General features: G+C 40.6%; 1 protein-coding gene across 6 annotated transcripts in view; it reads right to left on the bottom strand.

The window, feature by feature from the left end:
* Window positions 1-214: 214 nt before the first annotated feature.
* NRDC (nardilysin convertase) overlaps window positions 215-20367 on the bottom strand; it is a 101121-nt gene continuing 80968 nt past the window's right edge. For 2 of the 6 annotated variants that reach the window (XM_064589150.1, XM_064589152.1), the window contains 17 exons: window positions 17161-17265; window positions 15118-15241; window positions 14490-14576; window positions 13440-13559; window positions 12298-12349; window positions 11248-11398; window positions 10496-10623; window positions 8108-8270; window positions 6309-6340; window positions 5917-6055; window positions 3500-3547; window positions 3156-3208; window positions 2655-2738; window positions 1889-1979; window positions 1541-1657; window positions 593-718; window positions 215-434 (listed from right to left, as the gene is read on the bottom strand). In XM_064589150.1, the coding sequence (XP_064445220.1) occupies window positions 237-434; window positions 593-718; window positions 1541-1657; window positions 1889-1979; window positions 2655-2738; window positions 3156-3208; window positions 3500-3547; window positions 5917-6055; window positions 6309-6340; window positions 8108-8270; window positions 10496-10623; window positions 11248-11398; window positions 12298-12349; window positions 13440-13559; window positions 14490-14576; window positions 15118-15241; window positions 17161-17265 (1818 nt within the window). In that variant the 3' untranslated portion in view covers window positions 215-236. The remainder of the gene's footprint in view (window positions 435-592; window positions 719-1540; window positions 1658-1888; window positions 1980-2654; window positions 2739-3155; window positions 3209-3499; window positions 3548-5916; window positions 6056-6308; window positions 6341-8107; window positions 8271-10495; window positions 10624-11247; window positions 11399-12297; window positions 12350-13439; window positions 13560-14489; window positions 14577-15117; window positions 15242-17160; window positions 17266-20367) is intronic. The other 4 variants (XM_045897706.3, XM_045897708.3, XR_010410941.1 and 1 more) reach the window with 3 other exon arrangements.

The following is a 20367-nucleotide window of genomic DNA, read 5'->3' as shown; positions in this document are numbered from 1 at the left end:
TTGTCAAACTGTTCCTGCAAGCTTTTTGGTAACTTGGCACACCCTGCTACTTTCTATCATCTGCCAGCCACTACAGTAACTCTTGGTTTGTTAGTCACAATGTGGGGGGTAGGAGGAGTATAAATCAAATTCTATGATAGCAGTGCAAAAATTCTATGGCACTAGTAGTAGTGTAACTTCATAAAATACAAACACATTTTTAAATACACAGTGCTTCAGGCCGACAAGACTGCAGTTTATTTGACTATTTTATGGTAGGGGAGAAGGTTAAGTGTTGATGTGAAAGCCCTGATATCAGTAATGGGGATGGTAGAATCTACCAGCAGAGGAGAGGATGGCAAGTAGGTGAGCTGCATCACTTCACAAGAAGAGTTTGAATCCTCACCAGAAGGGGAACCATCCTCTTCTAGCTCATACTTCCCAAATCCAACAACCTGAAAGAAGCCAAAGACTTGAGGTGAGAAATATGCTGACCAGATACGGGCAAAGACCTGTTAGAATTTCTAGTCCCAATCCAAACTCGGGGGGTGGTAACTGGGCTAAATGACTGCTCTGGAAAGGACAGAGCTACAGCTTAGTTCACCATACTCACGTGAACGCTGAGCATTTTACTTCCTGGTCCTCTGTGAGCCTTGAACCAGTCAACTAGGTCGGATTTGGAGAATGACTTCAGTGCTTCAATCTTACAGGGGAAACGGAATACAGGAAAAAAAGAAAACTATAAAAGACAAGCAGTACATTTTCTAAAAAGGTCATTATTTAAGAAACACACACCCTAGGCCAGAACTCTTTGGTTCTGCTTAGCATCTGAGCATATCATTTTATTCTTCCAGGTTTCAGGTTGCCCTCAACGTTTTGCACCAGAGAAGGATGAAAATAAGCCTCTGTGACACACCTTTGTGTGTTTCATAGCAATAGTTAACCCTGGCAAATAAGAAAGGGTAGTAGACGCTGTAATTACAGCTGAGTAGTACACACGGAGCCAAAACCCACCATCACCTTAGTGTCATACCTCGAGTACATGCTAAGGGATACTCTGGCCTGAGAAAATACAGTAACAATTGAAACAGATGAAGAGAAGTTTGTCTTCTAATAGGAAAACTGGAGCACCTTATGAGCTGGGCTGAAACCTCTTGTTAAATGACCCTTTTGCTTCAGTGTCCTTTTGTTAATTTACCACATAGGGTTATATTATCAAAGAGTGTTAGACTGCAGGTCCCAGAGCTCTTTTTGTAGGTTTTATTACTTTGGGCTAAAAGTGGTCAAAAAGACCTAACGCCCAGAATTAATAAAGCTGGAATTCCATAAAGACCAGAAGTTCTCAATTTTCTTTAAATAGCAGAAACCTTTTTTCCTCCACAAATCCTGTACTGAGCCTCAATATAAATACAAAATATAAAACAATTATGTTACACAAAAACAGTACCAATACCAAAAATGGATCAGCTCTCTTCCACACAGTATTGATTTGCTTGGGATTGTGACTCAAAATCAGGAATCCTGGTCAGGGCTCTAATACTCAAAACTGTGTTACTACTACCTCATGGGCAAGGCGATCAAAGAGATACTGCTGTGTCACCACCTCGTTCCAGTTCCTATCCACCTCCTCCCCAAGGTGGGTATCCTCGCATTCCTTCAGCTTGATCAGAGCTGTGACCTATTCCACCAAAGAGAGAGATCCTCAGGTATAACATCACACCAGTGGCCCCAGAACACACTTGACCCTGTTTGGTCTGGTCTGTGACAGACCTGCTACGATCCCTTCACTTGCGACCTGCCAGCAGGATGGGGAGGGATGAAGCTAGGAAGACATTTTGGTCACGTTAACGTGGGGCTACAAAACTCAAAAACTGGCCAAAGGAACAAAAGACCAGGCCAGCATACTCACCTGGGTGTTGAATGCTTCCTCGGTGAGGTTCTCGATCTTCTCCTCAAAGCTAGAAAGAAACTCTTCTATCTTCTTATCAACAATTTCAGAACTGAAACAAAACATCTTCAATTAAAAGTCAGCAGAGGGCAACAGTTCTTTCTGCCCACGGGTCCTGTCCCCATGCTTTAATAAAACCACCACTTTGCACCAAAAAAGGGGCAGAAACCTGGTCTCAAGCAGAATGCAAAAGAGAAAAAGAGCTAAGGCATGTTTCTAAGAAAGAGACTGAAGTATTTCCTTCCAGGCCTCAGTACCCTTCCCCTAAGCTGAGTGAGAGAAGAGAACAGAAAAGGACCCAACCCCTAACTCTAGCCCAACTTCTGATATCCTCAACACGGAAGCAATGACAACCCATGTTTGACCACTCCAAAGCTGAGGACCAACAAGACTTGTACCCTGGTTCTAGCATAAATGCCAGGTCAGGCATCTCTGCTTTTCTTGTCCTCAGGCCTGCCTGGAGAGAGGAAACACTGGCAAGCCCTGCACAGTGACCACAGGACACCAAAGGACTTGAGTTAAGCCCCCTAGGACCACTGGAACCATTACTGATCCATCCTGGATCAAGCCATCTATGACCCACCCTCCATCCCCCCCCACCCCGCCCCCCCACAGCTGTGATTAAGGTAAGCAAACCCTATTGGGTCAGAGTTGCCTGGTTTAAGGAAGCACCGACAACCCCCACTCTCCAGGCCAAGAATAATAATAGTTGGGCCCATCTACTCACTTGTATTTAGTTGCCTGAGTCCCCACGGTGACAGAGAATCCTAGAATCCCAGATGTGTTCCTACAGGTAGGGTAAACATGGTACCTACAGCCAGAATGAAAAGTTCTGTGAACTCAGGTAGTCCCCAGGGCCCTGCCCTCAGAAACTACAGGTGAGTGGGAAGAGTTTCTGCACATCCTAATTGGACCTGGAGGTCCTGAAAGAAAATCCACAAACGTGTATGCATCTACTTCATTCTCAGGTTAGGGTGTCCACCCCTCTCCTGAACTGAGGACTACACACTAGTTTTTTTCCTTATCTTTGGAACTTGACCAAACTAAAAACCTGATCATAGTCCAAGATGCAGATTCTAGAAGTTTTGACCAGTCAGTATGACTCTAAAGCATGGAAGGACCAGCGAGCTCTGAGAGGCTGCTCAGTCAGGATATCTGATAAAACTCAGCCTGCAAAGTAAGCCCCAGACCTTTATTTGAGCTCAGTGCTCTTTGCCAGCAGACTTACCCAAGGGTCTGCTTGGTTCGAAGGAAGTCAAAACAAGGCTCTTCCATGTGCATCTGTAATTCAACATACTACCCATCAGCCCAACTCCTCCCAGCAGAGAAACCTCCATTTCTAACCCCCAAGTGTTCCACATAACCCCAAAGTCCAGCCTCCCTTACTGCCTTCTTCCTAAATTGCCCAGGCGCCCTGTCCATGCTCATACCGGGTGAGAATACTAAAAACCATCTCACCTACCAAACAGGCCTCTGACCCCTCCCAAGTCCCTAGCTCCCAGGCAGAAAGGCCAGTCCTCACAGTGGGTCAGGGGTTCCTGAACACATCAACTCTCCTTTATTACAACTTACCACAAGCAGCTCCATAAGAGTGTATTCTTTCAGACTCCTGGCACCTGACTGAAAGGAGAGGTTGGTCAGACCAACTGAAAATCCAACAGCTTACAGGACTTTTTTAAGAATTCTTGGCAACCATTTATTCAGGTATCCATCCCATTCTTCTCTTCCCCCAAGAAAGCTGATCACACCCTCTATTGCCATACTTTGAACAATTTTGTTGATGCATCTGCCTTCCCACTTAGACTGCCTGTGAGGACAGAAACCACACTTGATCATTTATTTGTATTCTTAGCCCTTGCACAGGACTGCAGGCCGACATGGAGGTGAGTCTAACAATACCCAACCTGTCAGCTCCTGCCCGAAGGACCCGAAGGACAAAACCTAAAGTCAAGTACTTGCAGTTCAAGGTCCTAAGGAGAAGAGCAGGAAATATTTGGGATCAGTGAAGGGTATGTGGACCGATTCCTCAGATAGAAAGGGTATGAATAGAAGCTTCCAAGGCCACACACAGGGACCCAAACCAGTCAACAAGAGAAATACCTAAGAGGCAGATACCACACTTGGGAGACCACACCCTGGCTCTCCTGGAGAGTAGCAAAATAATGCAGTTAGAATGAAACAGAGCAGGAGGCCAGCAAGCAAGGATGCTGCTAGTACATCCCACAGCCAGGCTCTTGTAGGCTCCTCTAACAGACTCATTTCTGTTCCTTCCCACTTCACTAGAGGAGGAGGCTAAAAGCCTGTGTGCCCCCCGAGTCCTGTTTAGTCAGGCAAGGAGATATCCTGTTCAAAATGCTCTCTGGGAGGAAGGAAGTGGTTCCCTAAAGAAAGCTTGTTTTAGAAGCTAGTGCTAAGAGGTAATGGATAGAAAACACCTCAACAGACAAGGTCTTACAGTATGAAATCTCACCTATAACAGGAAAAGTACTATAGATTTTGAGCAGCAGAAACACTGGAAATGTGGACAGGGCTAAGCAGGGCCAGGCCATATCATTTATGGAACTTTGGAGCCTGGTAGTCATTTCAGCTTCAAATAAGCTGAGAACAGGGCGCCTGGGTGGTTCAAGTTGGTTAAGCATCTGCCTTCGGCCCAGGTCGTGATCCCAGAGTCCTGGGATCGAGTCCTATATCGTGCTCCCTGCTCAGCGGGGAGTCTGCTTCTCCCTCTCCCTCTGCCCCACCCCCCTGCTCATGCACTCACTCTCTCTCAAATAAATATAAAAAAAAAAATCTTAAAAAAAATAAGCTGAGAAACTGGATAAAAGCAAACAAACTAAGTAACTATAGCCAGAGGGATAGAGGCTCCACAGACAAGCAAGGTCTCTCCTATGGGAAGACTTAGGTCCAAGGCCAGAAACACAATAAAAGGACAAGGTGAGAGACTGTAAGGCCTGCCCAAAGCCCAGAACAGGCGGATCTTCACAGGGCCTGCCAGAGAAGTGACTTCCTCATGCAGGACACCCAGGAACCATAGCAGCAGCTCACTATAGGAGCCCCAGAGTTTAGGAAGTCTGAGGTCAGTCTGGACGGGCACAGGTCCCCATTGTCCTAGATGTAGGTGGGATTAACCACAAGCTATGGGCCAACAGAGATTGTTGCAAAGCTCTTCCTTATTTTAAGCCCCATCCCACCTTTCTAGAATGGTGTGGAAAGAACACAGGATCTGAGGACACAAAGAATAGATTCAAGCCCCAATTAGTATGACCTCAGGCAGGTAAGGGACTCTGGACCTCAGATTCACCATCAAAAGAGAGGTGATAAATCCTTTATCTCAGGTGCTTTGAAACTTTTAATTATGATTCTGGTAGTCATTCTGTTTGCTATATATTGATTGCGTGGCTGTTTACTTTTGTCTCTTTTTCAAAACTGTCTTTTTAACGAATGTCCTCCTGCTACTTGAGGTTTTGTCAGGGGAACACGTAGGAACTTCCAACCACTCTTCAGTCTCTGTCCCTCTGGACTAGTAGTTGAATGATTCAGTGAAGCCCTATGATTGAAAAAGGACCCATTTCGCTAACCGGAGCAATTTTTTTTTTTTTTAATATTTTTTATTTATTTACTTGACAGAGAGAGACACAGTGAGAGAGGGAACGCAAGCAGGGGGAGTGGGAAAGGGAGAAGCAGGCCTCCCGCGGAGCGGGGAGCCCGATGCGGGGCTCGATCCCAGGACCTGGGGATCATGACCTGAGCCTAAGGCAGACGCTTAACAACTGAGCCACCCAGGCGCCCCTAACAGAAGCAATTTTTAAATGCAATTGCTTCCCAAGGACAAATGACCCTAAGGATAAAAACTACAGAGGCAACTGCAAAAGGGCCTTGAAAGTCATAGGGTCACTACTCCCAGGTACTTTGGACCTTCCACCAGGCTTTAGTGCCCTAAAGGTACTTAGCCATGAGGATGGCTGTGTGTAAAGGGGCTATAAACTGACCTGGTAGTACACAGTGACTTCAGAGTTGGCATCACCCTTGTTCAGAGCTCTCACTTTGCACAGATGGTGGCCACTAGGCAGCTCTACCACCTGGAACTGCACAGGCATCTCCTGCTCCAGAGGCCTGAAGTTCAGCTTGCTACAAAAGAATGAGTATGGGTCACTGAGCAGTGCCTTTATCCTCTTGCCCCTACCCACAAACTACTGTGAAGAGGAGGTCAGGCCATCCACAGTCCCTTCTGAATTACTTTGTTTACATGACAAGCCTCAAAAAAACCTACCACAAGGAGCATCATCCATTGTGGATTTAGTAATAACTGAGCTGTGGCTCAAGGCCCTCCTGCTGGTAGGAATATACAACTCCTACAGAGAAAACTCAAACCAATACTCACTCAACAACGTATTTCAGGAAATCCGTTGATTCCTAGGAGGCGAAAGAGAAAAAAATATAGCAGGCTCTCTTGACATTAATTTCATCCAGAACCAACTAATACCAATATTCTAACTCTTTAAGAAGCCCTGGATAGCATGAGGAAAGCAGATACAGTCTGTCAACGACATTGATTATGATTGCTGAAAATTAAAGGGCTCTCAACTGAATAGCTCCTCCTCTGTTCTCCCATTGGCATTCTGTTTACCTGTACATGCGACACGCTCAACTTAACTGTTCGGGTTAGCCCACGAGGCTGTGTCCTCTAGGACACTTGTGACTGTGTTTTCAAAACCTCGGTCTATAAATATGGAACGTGGCACAGAGCAATAGAACAACACTTAACACTTAAGTGAATGCATCCTCTCCCCTCTCAAGACTGCTGTTTTCTTACCTATTAAATGGGGGATAAAAGGAGGGGTCAGCTCATCTCTACAGTGGTTTCTACCTGGAGCAATTCATGGAACTAAGTCCTCTGAACCAAAAGGACCCCTGCCCGGTAATTCCCACTGTGCTCAGAAAAGCAGGCAGCTATCCTGCTCCTCTCTATGTGGGTTGAAGCTTTTAAACTTCTTTCTGTGGGGAGGAAAGAAACTAAGGCTGGTTTGGGGGTTGGGGAATAAAGACAGCAAGGAAGTAGAGAGGAGACAGCAGCCAGTCTCAAGAGTGGCCAGTATATATCCCATCAAAGGGCCAGTCCTGAGAAACTGGGAAGCCATGAAGGAAGGAAGATGGTCAACAGCCAAGTAATTTAGGGAGAGTCCCAAACAAGCATTCTTAGCTGGAAAAGGCCTTAAAGATCCACAGACCTATCCCACTCAATATATATCAGAACAAACTCCTCATATCCCCCAAACCTATTTTTCCTACTCCTCCACCAACCCACTGGTTCAAGCAAGAAATCCAGGCAACATCTTAAACCCCTCCCTTCTCTAACACCCCCATATCCAACTAGTCACTAAGTTTTGGCCATTCTCTACCTCACTATTTCTTTCATTTACTTTGCCTAGCCTCAGCTTCATCATTTTTCGCTTCAATGTGTGTGTGTGTGTGTGTGTGCGTGTGTGGTAAAAGCACATAACAAAGTTCAGTATCTTAACCATTTTTAAGTGTACAGTTCCAGAGTGTTAAGTATATTTACAATGTTGTAAAACGGAACTCCAGAACTTCCTCACCTTGCAAAACTGAAATTCTATACCCATAAAACTACTCCCCCTTTTTTACATCTTCCCAACCCTTGGTAACCACAATTCCACTTTCTGTTCTATGACTTTGACTACTCTGGATACTTCATATACTCTGGAGTCATGTCAACTCTTATAAAAGCCTCATAACTGATCCCTGCATCTTAACGACAAATCCCTTTTAAGATGTTTCACTGATTTTCCATTTACTACAGGATAAAGCCCAAGCTCCTTAACTTGACACACAACCTTGATATACAAGTTCTGCCAAAGTGTGTGTGTGTGTGTGTGTATACACATCCCTCACCACACCCCAGAGCTCCCACTTTAATCTCTAAACTATTGTTTCCACACACAATCTTCAACAAATAACCAATACCGTATATTTACCAAATCCATTTCACCCCAAGCCCTGTCCATTATCAGCAGTCTTCTCATTAAGGAAGTCTTGCCCAGCATGCGAATGGCCATGATATGTCAGAACTACAGAGCCTCCCTTTTTGGAGAACTAATGCAATTCCAGAGCCCAAAACAGCATTCAGACCTAGCCAAGGGCAACAGAGCACCTCACACTCACTGTGCTTGTGACATTTCCTTGTACCAGGCCTTCAACAAAGAGCTGGGATTTGAACTCCTTGACGAAGCTCAGCAGAGACTCAAGGGAAAGGCCATCCATCAAAGCCCGGTACTTGTCAATCATAGACCAACGGGCATATTCCAGGATTAAAAGCCGCACATCTCTATTCAGAGGGCAGAAAAAAAACAGTTTCATCATTTTGAAATGAATCTTAAGGTAAAAAAAAAGTTCAGTTAAGTTTCTATGGATGACGTGTTTCTAAAGACACAATTTCTATCATAACTTAAGATGGGAGAAACAATGTCATAATCACCAAAAAGCATTTAAAATTACATATACAAAACTATACATAGATTTGCTCACTGGTACAACTCACTTATCTGTCTCAATTGCAAAATAAAATGTTTCACATTAGTTGCCAGATGAGTCACACACCAATTCAGAATTATTACATTTTTATTTGAAATCTCATTAACATTTTATTAATTACTAGAGGCCAGCATTATGGGAATCTATTACTGCAGTGACAACATAGTATACAGAGTGGCTCTAGGCCAGAATCAGACTAACCCCTAATTCCTCACCACCCCCCAACTCCTCACCACCCCCACTTCCCCTCCCTCCTCACACTAAACTATTTGAACTTGGCAAGTTGCTTAACATCTGTGACTCAATTTCTTCATTTGTAAAACAAGGGAAATAGTAATGGCTACCATTATGCGGTTTTGGAAAGAATTAAATAAATATATACATATAAACATTTTGTATCTAGCAAATAACAAATCTTCAATAGGTATATTAGTCCACCACATTTTAATAAAGTAGTATTCAGGAGTTACTGGATACACAACACAGGGCTATTTTTCATCATATTGATGGTTCCAGACAACTCTCCTTTCCAACTTATATTTGCTTATTAGTTTTTATAACTTTTTGTGACCAGATTATCAATGATTACAGGTCTGACTGCCAACTGCCCTGCTTTTGAATTTTGTTCATTTATGGGCTCCTTAGTTATAACTGTGTCAAAAGGGGGAGTGGAGGGATGGGGTAACTGAATGATGGACATTAAGAAGGGCATGTGGGGGTGCCTGGTGGCTCAGTCATTAGGCATCTGCCTTCAGCTCAGGTCATGATCCCAGGGTCCTGGGATCGAGCCCCACGTCAGGCTCCCTGCTCCGCAGGAAGCCTGCTTCTCCCTCTCCCACTCCCCCTGCTTGTGTTCCCTCTCTCGCTATGTCTCTCTCTGTCAAATAAATAAATAGAATTTAAAAAAAAAAAAGAAGATGGGGCGCCTGGGTGGCTCAGTCGTTAAGCGTCTGCCTTCGGCTCGGGTCATGATCTCAGAGTCCTGGGATCGAGCCCCGCATCGGGCTCCTCACTCTGCGGGAGGCCTGCTTCCTCTCCCACTCCCCCTGCTTGTGTTCCCTCTCTCGCTGTGTCTATCTCTGTCAAATGAATAAATAAAATCTTTAAAAAAAAAAGAAAAAAAAGGCATGTGATGTGATGAGCACTGGGTGTTATGTAAGATTGATGAATCACAGACTTGTACCTCTGAAACCAATAATACATTCTATGTTAATTGAATTTAAATTTTAAAAAGTTAAAGAACTGACCACGAAATAAACAAATAAATAAATAACTGTGTCAAAAGTAGGGCTTCATATAAGATTGTGCTGTTTACCATTTCTAGATGCCCAGCAAGGAGGTCAAGCAGGGGCTTGCAAGCTATGTGCACAAAGGGCTGTGTCTGCTCAAAGGGAACTTTTTTCTCCCTCCCACAAAGGCTCCTACCTGCTGAAAGCGGGCACCCAAAAGGGGTACCTTTTCTGATTCACACAGAGGTAATTCTAGGCTACCATTAGCCCTGGATAAAAGAACAGGCTCTAATGAAAAGCTCAAAGGGTTATGAGCAGAGGGTTTAAGCATTATTATACAGACTGTCAGAAGCCTTTTTGCTCTCCTCTGGGAACTTGGCTGAATTCTGGATAGTTGCATTTGCCAGATAAGTGAAAGGTTAATCAATTTAACTCAACTACCTCATCACAACACCCAATATACTAAAATTAGCAGTAAAGCAATTTTGAGCTATAACAAAGCCAGCACTTCTTTAACTGTTATTTACTTACAAACTTCGGGAAAAAAATCCTTTTTACTTTTAGTCTCTAATTAAGTATAGTAAGTAGGCTTATTTTAGTCCTACTCAGACAGCTACTTAAGCTGGGTTTAGAAATCCTATAACCCAATGGATGGTCTCCTAAACCACAGCCAATTCTAATTTGTTTGAAAAATAGCACTGAAACTACAGCCTCATTCCCCACACCTAACCCCTACAAAGGCAAATACTTTCAGGCCTTCAAAATATAAGCTGATCCTATGTATACCCACTTGGCCAGAGTTTCGGGCTTGATAAGGATGTTAAAGTAGGTCTTTTTCAACTGCTCAGTTATCATTGTGAAGACAGCTGGTGTGGAACTGAACTCCGCTAAGTAGTCAATAATGAGCTGAAATAGTAGCTAAAAAGAAAAGAAAGAAGCACTTTAAGTAGAGAAGCATGAAATCCACTATTTTGGGGGCAGGGATAGGAGGGAATGCTTCCCATTGGTTTTTACCAGGGGCCTAGCTTGGAAATAGGTATTTGTAGGAATACTGGTGACTCAAAGGATCTTCAGGAGCTAAAATCTTCAGTAACTGTGAAATGTGGAGCAATGATTCCTTTTTTTTTTTTTTTTTTTAATTTGCATGGGTAGTCTTAAACATTTTCTTTTTCCAAATAAACTTAATTTTTTATTCAGCATCTCCACTGCCCCTAAATGTGACTTTAACTGGGAGGACATTACATTTATATATTAATTTTGAAAGTAATGACAACTTCCTATCAAGCTGTCCTATCCAGTGTTGGCTGCAGAGAAGCTGAGGCTGTATTGCACGCATTGCTAGTAATTAGTGACTATGTTGCTCTTACGTGTGGCCCAAGTCACAAAAGCTGTCACCGGCCAAGAAAACATAGTAAACCACGTTAATAAACATTTCTTTCTATGTATAGCAACCCATGCATAAGCCTCTATACTTGGTGCTTTAGGGGCAACAAACATAAAATTTAAAGCTCTCTATAAGCAAAACAGAACACTTGTACTTACAGGTAGTTTGTGGTTGAATCCTTTCACTCGAATAATTAAACCATGTTCTCCAGCTACCAACTTATACTCTAGCTGGGCCACATCTGCTTCATAAGCTGGCTCCGCAAGGTTATGGGTAAGGATATTGACAAAGATATCAAAGAGGACCACACTGAGAATATAAAATGCAAACAGCACCATTAATTGGCAAGAAATAAACACAAACAAATGTGCTCTGGAGTAGGAAATTTCACTTTTAGAAAGACAATGATTACACTACTCCAGAATGTAGTTCAAAGGTAAATACAGCTTACCCACGACTCAAGTTTTGTAGGCACATTACAGAACACCTACTTTCAGCAGTGCTTCCCAATCTTTGTCATGTTATGCATACATGTAAAATGTTAATGCTTATACTGAAAAATGGGGTAAATGTAAAAGGCATAAAAAGCAACTGGCCCAAAGGCTCTAGCCATCCCTGCAGCCCAGGTTTTCTGAATGACAAAAATCTAGGATAAGGGAGGCGGTTGATATATTTTTTCAAGTGGTATTAATAAATACTAGTGCTGCCTGTCATTCTAAGGTTAGATTCCACAGTTGAAGCGGCAAAGGAAAGGAAGAAGTACGCTAACATTTCTTGAGCACCTCCTAGGATTCAGGCATATTTTAGGCTCTGACGCCCCACAGTGCAGTTATCTATATAAATAACAAGTTATTTGTTACAAAGTATAATCAGATTCCTTGCCAGTTTCTAAATATAGGATCAACAGATGCAGTTGTTCTCATTACAGACTGGAAGCTAATCCAAACTCATTTCTAAAGAACTTTCTCAATCCAGTAATACTATGACTACCCTACGCTATCAGCATGCTTTATTAACTGGGTGCTGGAAATGGAGCAGCCACAATTCCATTTTAATGTTTAATATCAATACAAATAATTTGTTTGGGCCACAGAAAAAAATACACAACTCAGTACGGATAGAGAAAATGATAGAATGATTCAGAATGAAACAAACAAAATAGTTTTTCAATAGAAACATATTTTCCAGTAAAGAGGACAATTGCTTACTTTGCTGCAGACTTCTGTATCAAAGGTGAAATCAGATGGAAACGTATATATGCTAAAAGAAAAAAAAAAAGATAAGAAAATATAAGCCAGAGGCCTCAAATATTTTATACATCTGCTATATGCCCCTAACATCATGTTTTCTAAAAATTCTGAAATAAACTACTAGCCCTTAAATCCTTGTTACATCTTTATCCTGAAGTTATCTTTAAAAAGGTAATATTTACCATTCTAAGTAGTATCCAGAAGGCACACTTTAGTCTGCGGGAAGGCCAGATACATAGACAGATACACAAAGGAGCCTAGGAATACTGTATTTATTAAGAGCTTTGGTCAGAGAAAATGTTTACAGAGGTATACATGTCAAAAACATTAAAGAACAATCCCAATGCTCACAGAAACTTATAGCAGAGACGTTCCAAGGAAGCTGAATAAATGTTAAGAACATTTTTAGAAACACTGATAAGTAATTCAAGAAACACCTTCCCAATAAACTCAAGAATTCCTGAGAGCCACAGAACTGTGTTGAGGTTAGGCATCTGGGTTAAATGGCAACGAAGGGAATTTTTTTTTTATCCCAAGCTGCTTCAGTAAGTTCCTATGCTATGCACAAGAACAGAAAATAAAAAAGCAACACAGTTTGGGCTAACACATTAAAGACAAGAACTCTGGAGTCTATTTAACTGTATACTGTGATTCTTTTACAATAAAAGCAAAATGGTAGAGGGAGAGTGATGGAGGAGATTTCACATTTGTAATGCTGGAATAGGCTAGCTATTGTGTCTAAGAATAATCTCCTTCAGCATACTCTCATTTTCTTTTTAAAAATGTTTAAAACACACCACCCATTCCCTAAGACAGTCAAACACCTGGCTCTGCTTTAATTTAACTGCAAGAAAAATATTTTAAAACAATTTCATTTTAGCCTTGAATCCTTATTTATTTCCTAGAATCTATAATGTATACAAGGATTTCTGTGACCACACAGGAGCACAGTATGGATCTGATAGATAAGCCTAGAAAAGATCTTCAACTGGAAGAGGAAGGAGAAAGGGAGACAGGTGACAAATGGAAATAGGTTGCTACCAAGTGGAGAAAGAGTTGCTATACTTATTTCACTCCTTTTAGAGAGGGAAACATTTTACCTTTGGGAATTTTGAATTTGTTGTCTTTCTTATACCACAGGCAACCTTGTGGAGTATTCACAATTTTAACAGGGTATTCTGTCTCAGGGCAATCAAAAGCCTTCAACATGAAGTCCGTGGCTAACAAGAGAAAGGAGTAATAATTCATTCAAATAATTCAACATGATTCCCAACAATCTGTTCTTGGTTTTAGAAGTCTAGATAACTTTTCTTTGTGGCAAAAATAAGCCAAATTCAAATGCTAGAATATAATAAATTAGTAGAACACAGAAAAGAAAATTCTCTTGGCCTTAAACTAAATGAACCCTGAAGATCTGTAATTTCCTAAGGATTATTCTGATCTCTCTACGTTCTGCTTCTTTGTCTTTCTCAAAGACAGTCTTAACTGTAAGAGGGACCTTTAGTCAGGATAGTTGTATAAACCAATCTATAAACAAATCCATTCTTGAATGAGAATGTCTTTTATCCACCTTATTGACACTTGAAAGTTAACAAAAAGTTCTGTTCTAACAAAGTCAAACTTGGGGAGCCTGGATGGCTCAGTCGGTTAGGTGTCTGCCTTTGGCTCAGGTCATGATCCCAGGGTACTGGGATCGAGTCCTGCATCGGGCTCCTTGCTCAGTGGGAAGCCTGCGTCTCCCTCTCCCTCTGCTGCTCCCCCTGCTTGTGCTCTCTCTCTCTCACTATCTCTCTGACAAATAAAAAAATCTAAAAAAAACAAAAACACAAAGTCAAACTTGTCCTCTAAATTAATGAAAACATAAATTGTTTTACACAAGAAAAAGCAAAAGTTTCAGCGAGTCCCAAGATCTACATTTAAGTCCTGTTTTCTCCATTTACCAACTGACTAGTCTAGGAAAAGTCACTTTACCTTTTTAAGCCTCAGTTTTTCTCATTCAAAAAAGTAAGAAAACAGTAATGCCTACTCCAGAGTGTTACTGGGAAGCTCAAATAGGAATTCAAATGATACTTTGTAAATGTACTATACAGGTGCTATTTGTTTTATTGATAAATAAACGGATTAGGTATAATGACTGCTATTTCACTGACCTATGTACTTATTTTCAGCTGGAAGATGAAGATCTGGATTTAATTCGAAATTAGTCTTCCATAGTTCAGCCCAAGAGTTTTCAACATCTGTAGAAATGAAAAACAAACTGATCCAATAAACAATGCAATGCTGAGAATAACAAACCAATTAACAACTAGCCTTCACAAATCGATTCTTCTTTCTCAGGAAAACTATAATATATCCAGGCATGCTAGCCATTTACTACTCAAAGTGTGGTTAGCAGCACTGGTATCACCTGGGAGCTTATTAGAAATGCAGGATTTCAGGCCCTACCCCAGAGCTAGTGAATAAGAATTTATATTTTAATAAGATCTCTAGGTGATATATATGTACACTGAAGTTTCAAAAGTACTTTTCTAAAACAGTCGAAATTCTTCCCCAAACTACCCAGAAAACAGGATTTTTTTCACTAGTTATAATAAATATAAACATAGCAGAAAGTAATTTTCTGCAAAGCAGTATGAATAATGTTCATCTCCAAGTAAACTTCTAAAAAAGTTTATACCTTTTTCCCATAGGAACCATCAGACAAATTATTAAGGAATAAAAATTCTCAGGTGAGTCAGATAAATCTAAACTTGTAGGACAATTATTAAAATATTTTACCTTCCATACTATACTGAGTCCCAAACCATTTCTCCTTGAGGTCACATTTTCCCTCATTAGCACCAGACAGTAGAACAAGATTTGCTTTTTGCGGAACTAGCTGATTAAGGGCTTCAGCAATGACCTAATGGGGGGGGGGGGGGGGGAGAGACATACACAATAACGACTTTAACCTAATACATCTCTGTTAAAAAGGCAAAGCCATATTATGTTAGGCATCCCCAAGATCCTAGCATCTTGATGCTCATGAAACTCTTTATCTATAATCATGAACACCCTAATTTATTAAACTTCATTAGTCTATTAGTTGTTTCAAATGTTCCTTTTTTTAAAAAAAAAGATTTTATTTATTTATTTGACAGAGAGAGGCACAGCGAGAGAGGGAACACAGCAGGGGGAGTGGGAGAGGGAGAAGCAGGCTTCCTGCAGAGTGGGGAGCCCGATGTGGGGCTCGATCCCAGGACCCTGGGATCACGACCTGAGCCGAAGGCAGACGCTTAATGACTGAGCCACCCAGGCGCCCTCAAATGTTTCTTGATAATGCTATAAACTGTGTTCATCTCAAATCCTACATAATAATAGTACTAGCAGTAAAAATAGCTCTCATTTACTAAGTTTTTCTATGTGCCCAGTAGTGTTTTAATCCTAAAACAACTCTAAGGTATACCCATTTTATAAAAAATAATACTCAGGCTCCTGTTAAAAGTTAAGTAATTTCCCTGGGTTAAAGATTACATAATATGCACAGAATAGGGGCGCCTGGGTGGCTCAGTTGGTTAAGCGACTGCCTTCGGCTCAGGTCATGATCCTGGAGTCCTGGGATCGAGTCCCACATCGGGCTCCCTGCTCGGCGGGGAGTCTGCTTCTCCCTCTGACCCTCCTCTCTCTCATGCTCTCTGTCTCTCATTCTCTCTCTCTCAAATAAATAAAACCTTTAAAAAAAAAAAAAATGCCCAGAATAACACAGCTAGAAATGACAAACATGAAGTCCTAAACAAGTTTGTACATGATTCCAAAGAGTATGCTTATACTACCTCATCCCCAAGAATCAGTAATATGATCCCATTGCAAAGCCCCCTTTAATAATCCTTCAGCAATGAGAGGAGTAAACAGATTTTGTGGGTAAGGTTTGGAACCATAACTACCAATTAAACACCATTTCTTTGAGAAAAAACAACAAATGGCAGTTCAGAATAAAATACTTGGACCCCTGGGCCCAATCTTCCTAGGAGATAACAAGAATGCATGATTACTGCTTCCTCCTTTACCTTTCCCTATCTTTAAAATTTTTGAATACCCTATTATATCAAGGTTTCTCCACCTCAACATTATTAACATCTTGGGCCAAATAATACTTTATTATGGGGTGCCGTCTTTTACACTGTAGGATGTTTAGCTGCCACTTCTGGCTTCTCACCCACTAGATAATCTGCCAAGAGCATCCCCCAGTTATGACAACTGAAATGTCTCCAGACATTGACAAATATCCCCTGGGGGGCAAAATCAACCAACTGAGAACTGCCATGAGAACTCATATGGAGCAAAATGACTTACTCCCAATGAGGAAGGAAGGAAAAACCCAACCAAGTATTTATTTGTATGTAATATGGTCTATAAGTCACATGTTTCAAATTCAGAGAATCTTACATTTCTCATAAACATTTTCAAAATGGTTAAAATGTAATTGCCCAGAGTCTCTAACTGAACTAAAAGGTAAGCAAAATAACTCTCTAAGTAAGCCTAGCAACTAAAGCACATAATTCTTAGGAATCACTTTTTTAGTAGATGTTATAACACTTGAAAAATAGTGACAATAGTAATACCTAACAAAAGGACTTGATTTTCTCCTCATATTTAAAACATGATCATATACAACAATCATGAAAAATTACTCACAAAACTACTGATATTTCTTCCATTTAAACAAAAAAATTTGACAAATTTAACCAAGTTTTCTACATTCCCACAGTTCTTAAGTATATCTCTGCACTTTCTCCCCTCCTCTTTGTGTAAAAGTAACTCTTAGAAATGAAACCTCCTTACTTCTGGCTTGTATTCAAAAAGAAGCTGATCTCCAGTGAGAAAGTCCTGTAGTGGGTACAGCTGCATGTTTTCACACATATTTTCCACATACTCAACTGGATCTGTCTGTAAAGAGAGACTTATTTCACACCAGAAACTTCCATTATTCTTAATTTACCACAAAATAGAAATAATTTTTCTCTTTTTTTTAACAATGAAACCAAAAGCTTCTGAACAAAAATATACTGAGCAGATATAATTTTAGTTCAAGAATTTGGTGCTCACTCAAGCCCTATGCTGGACATAGCTATTACTTTAAAAAAAGAAAAAAAGGAGGGGGGAATTTGATGCTTGAAATGCTAAGAAAATTTAGCCAGAGAAAACTTACCACCTTAAGGAATTTAACCTGACACCCCTCCAATCCCCATCCTGAGCCCTACAACACACTAGGGTCTAATCATGTCACAGCTTCATCATGAGAGCATTACAACACTGAACTGTAAATGCTTGTTTATAAGTGCCCCGTATGACTGATGTCCTTAAAGACAGGGTCTTCATCATTTTATCACTATAGCACTATCAACCAGAACTATCTGTAAACATGAATCAAATCAATGTAGAAATCAAAATGTGTCATTAGATAAAAGTCTTGATATAAGAAATTAATCAGTATATTTCCTCAATTTAAAACTGAAAGAATAACCACAAGTTCTATAACCTATGAAGTGAAAATTCTTTTTCAGAGGAAAGCAATCAATTTAAGTACAAATTGAGCACCTAGACGTTCAGAATCTTAAAACTGACAAGTCCTTCAGATACCAAGTGGTTCTATTCCCACATTTTCTGAGGAAATACACTCAGATTGATCAGGAGACTTGCCCAAAGTCACACAGTAAATAACAGGCAGAGCAGACACCAGAACTCAGGACTCCTAATGTAGCAGCAAACACTCTTTCCAAAATACCACACTACCCAGTCCTTTACCAGACAGTATGGGTTGTTCTCTCATCTAATGGTAGACAGAAGAGAAGTGAAGGTTACATGCATTCATGGAGCAGAAAAGAGACATGCATACATCAAACTAGAGACCATAGGTATATGTTATCTACTATATTATCACATAAAAATAGAATAAGAAAAAATAAGGAAAGATTGTTAGCTTTTTCTGTCCCACTTCCCAATTCAGGAAACATTCCTGAATCATCAAGTTGACCAGTCACCCAGGTGCTATTATTATTTAAAATTATTCTTCCTATTCTGTTCTCATTCTTTTTTTAAGTAAGTTATTCTCACCAGCCACTTACTTATAAATTAACTGCTCTGGTCAGTATGCAACAAAATTGAATGATTCAAAGTATTTCCTATGAGAAAACACTAAGGACCCTGGCTAAAAGCATATCTCCAGAGCCAAGGCAATGGAGCAGGTACTAAGAAAAACACTTAAATGCTATTCTTTCATTTTTTTTAAAGATGTAATTCACATATCATAAAATTCACACTTCTAAAGTACACAATTAAAAATGAAATAAAATTTAGAATAAAGTACACAATTTAGTGGTTAGGATATTCACAAAGTTATACAATCATCACCACTATCAGTTGGAGAATATTTTCATTGCTCCAAAAGGAAACTCCCATATCCATTAAGCATTCAATCCCTACTACCCACTCCCCCTAGCCACTGGCAACCACCAGTCTGTGCTGTATCTCTATGGATTTACCTACTCTGGAAATTTCATATAAATGGAATCATATAACACGTGACCTGTAGTGACTAGTTTCTTTCACTTAGCATGTTTCCAAGGTTCATCCATGTTGTAGCATGAATCAGCGCTTCATTCCTTTTTGTGGCTGAATAATATTCCATAGTGTGCATATTTTGTTTAACCATGCATTCGCTGACCTTTGGGCGTTTCCACTTTCGGGCTATACTGAATACTGCTACTAGAAATACTTGTGTACAGGGCGCCTGGGTGGCTCAGTCGTTAGGCGTCTGCCTTCGGCTCAGGTCATGATCCCAGGATCCTGGGATTGAGTCCCACATCGGGCTCCCTGCTCAGTGGGGAGACTGCTTCTCCCTCCCCCACACCCCCTGCTTGTGTTCCCTCTCTTACTGTATCTCTCTCTGTCAAATAAATAAATAAAATCTTAAAAAAAAAAAAAGAAATACTTGTGTACAAGTATTTGTGTGGATATGTTTTCAATTCTCTTGGGTGTATACCTAGAAGAACTTAACAGTAGAGCTCATATGGTAATTGTTTAGCTTTTTAAGGAACTGCCAAACTGTTTTCCAAAGCAGCTACACCACTTTGTAATTCCCTCCAGCAATGTATGAGGGCTCTAATTTCTCTATTTCTTCTCCAACACTTGTTATTGTCTGTCCTCTAATTTTTTATCTACTACAAACTCTTCCTGCCTTATTATTACATTATTTCTGTTTTACTGCCTACAGAAAAGCACTTAAACACCCAGTTCATACTGTTGATTTATAAGACATATTGAGTCCAAGTTCCTATGGGAAATAATTTTTTTTAATTTCTTAATTAAGGGCGCCTGGGTGGCTCAGTCAGTTGAGCAGCTGTCTTTGGCTCAGGTCATGAGTCCCACATCCCTGCTCAGTAGAGAGTCTGCTTCTCCCTCTCCCTCTGCCCCTCACCCCTGGCTCGTGCTCTCTCTAATAAATAAAATCTTAAATAAATATCTTACTTAAATAAGACTGATTTGAATAGTTTGAAAAGGGCATTCTTATTTGCCTTTATTGATGAAGACCAGGAAAAGTCTAAAGAGGAGACGAGATATTCCAACTTTGCTAAAAAAACAGAAATTTATAAAAGCCGAAATAATGGGGCGCCTGGTTGGCTCAGTCATTAAGCGTCTGCCTTCGGCTCAGGTCATGATCCCAGGGTCCTGGGATCAAGCCCACATCGGGCTCCCTACTCCGTGGGAAGCCTGCTTCTCCCTCTCCCACTCCTCCTGCTTGTGTTCCCTCTCTCACTGTGTCTCTTCTCTGTCAAATAAATAAATAAAATCTTTAAGAATAAATAAATAAAATCTTTAAGAATAAATAAATAAGAAATAAATAAAATAAAAGCCAAAATAAGCTGAGCTACTTGAGTTAACTTAGCAGTTCTCACAGAGATATAGACCTTTCTGATTTGTTCTCACTTTGCACTGATTAGGTTTTAATCTAAGATGTCTTGGGCTCATGTTTTATTTTTTATTTTTTTA

This window comes from Mirounga angustirostris, unplaced genomic scaffold (assembly GCF_029215605.1).
Source record: "Mirounga angustirostris isolate CCGP_5_RB_7025 unplaced genomic scaffold, mMirAng1.0.hap1 SCAF_4, whole genome shotgun sequence".
NCBI classification, from domain to species: domain Eukaryota; kingdom Metazoa; phylum Chordata; class Mammalia; order Carnivora; family Phocidae; genus Mirounga; species Mirounga angustirostris.
Note: the sequence above shows the minus strand (reverse complement) of the source record. Positions and strands in the feature narration are given on the sequence as shown.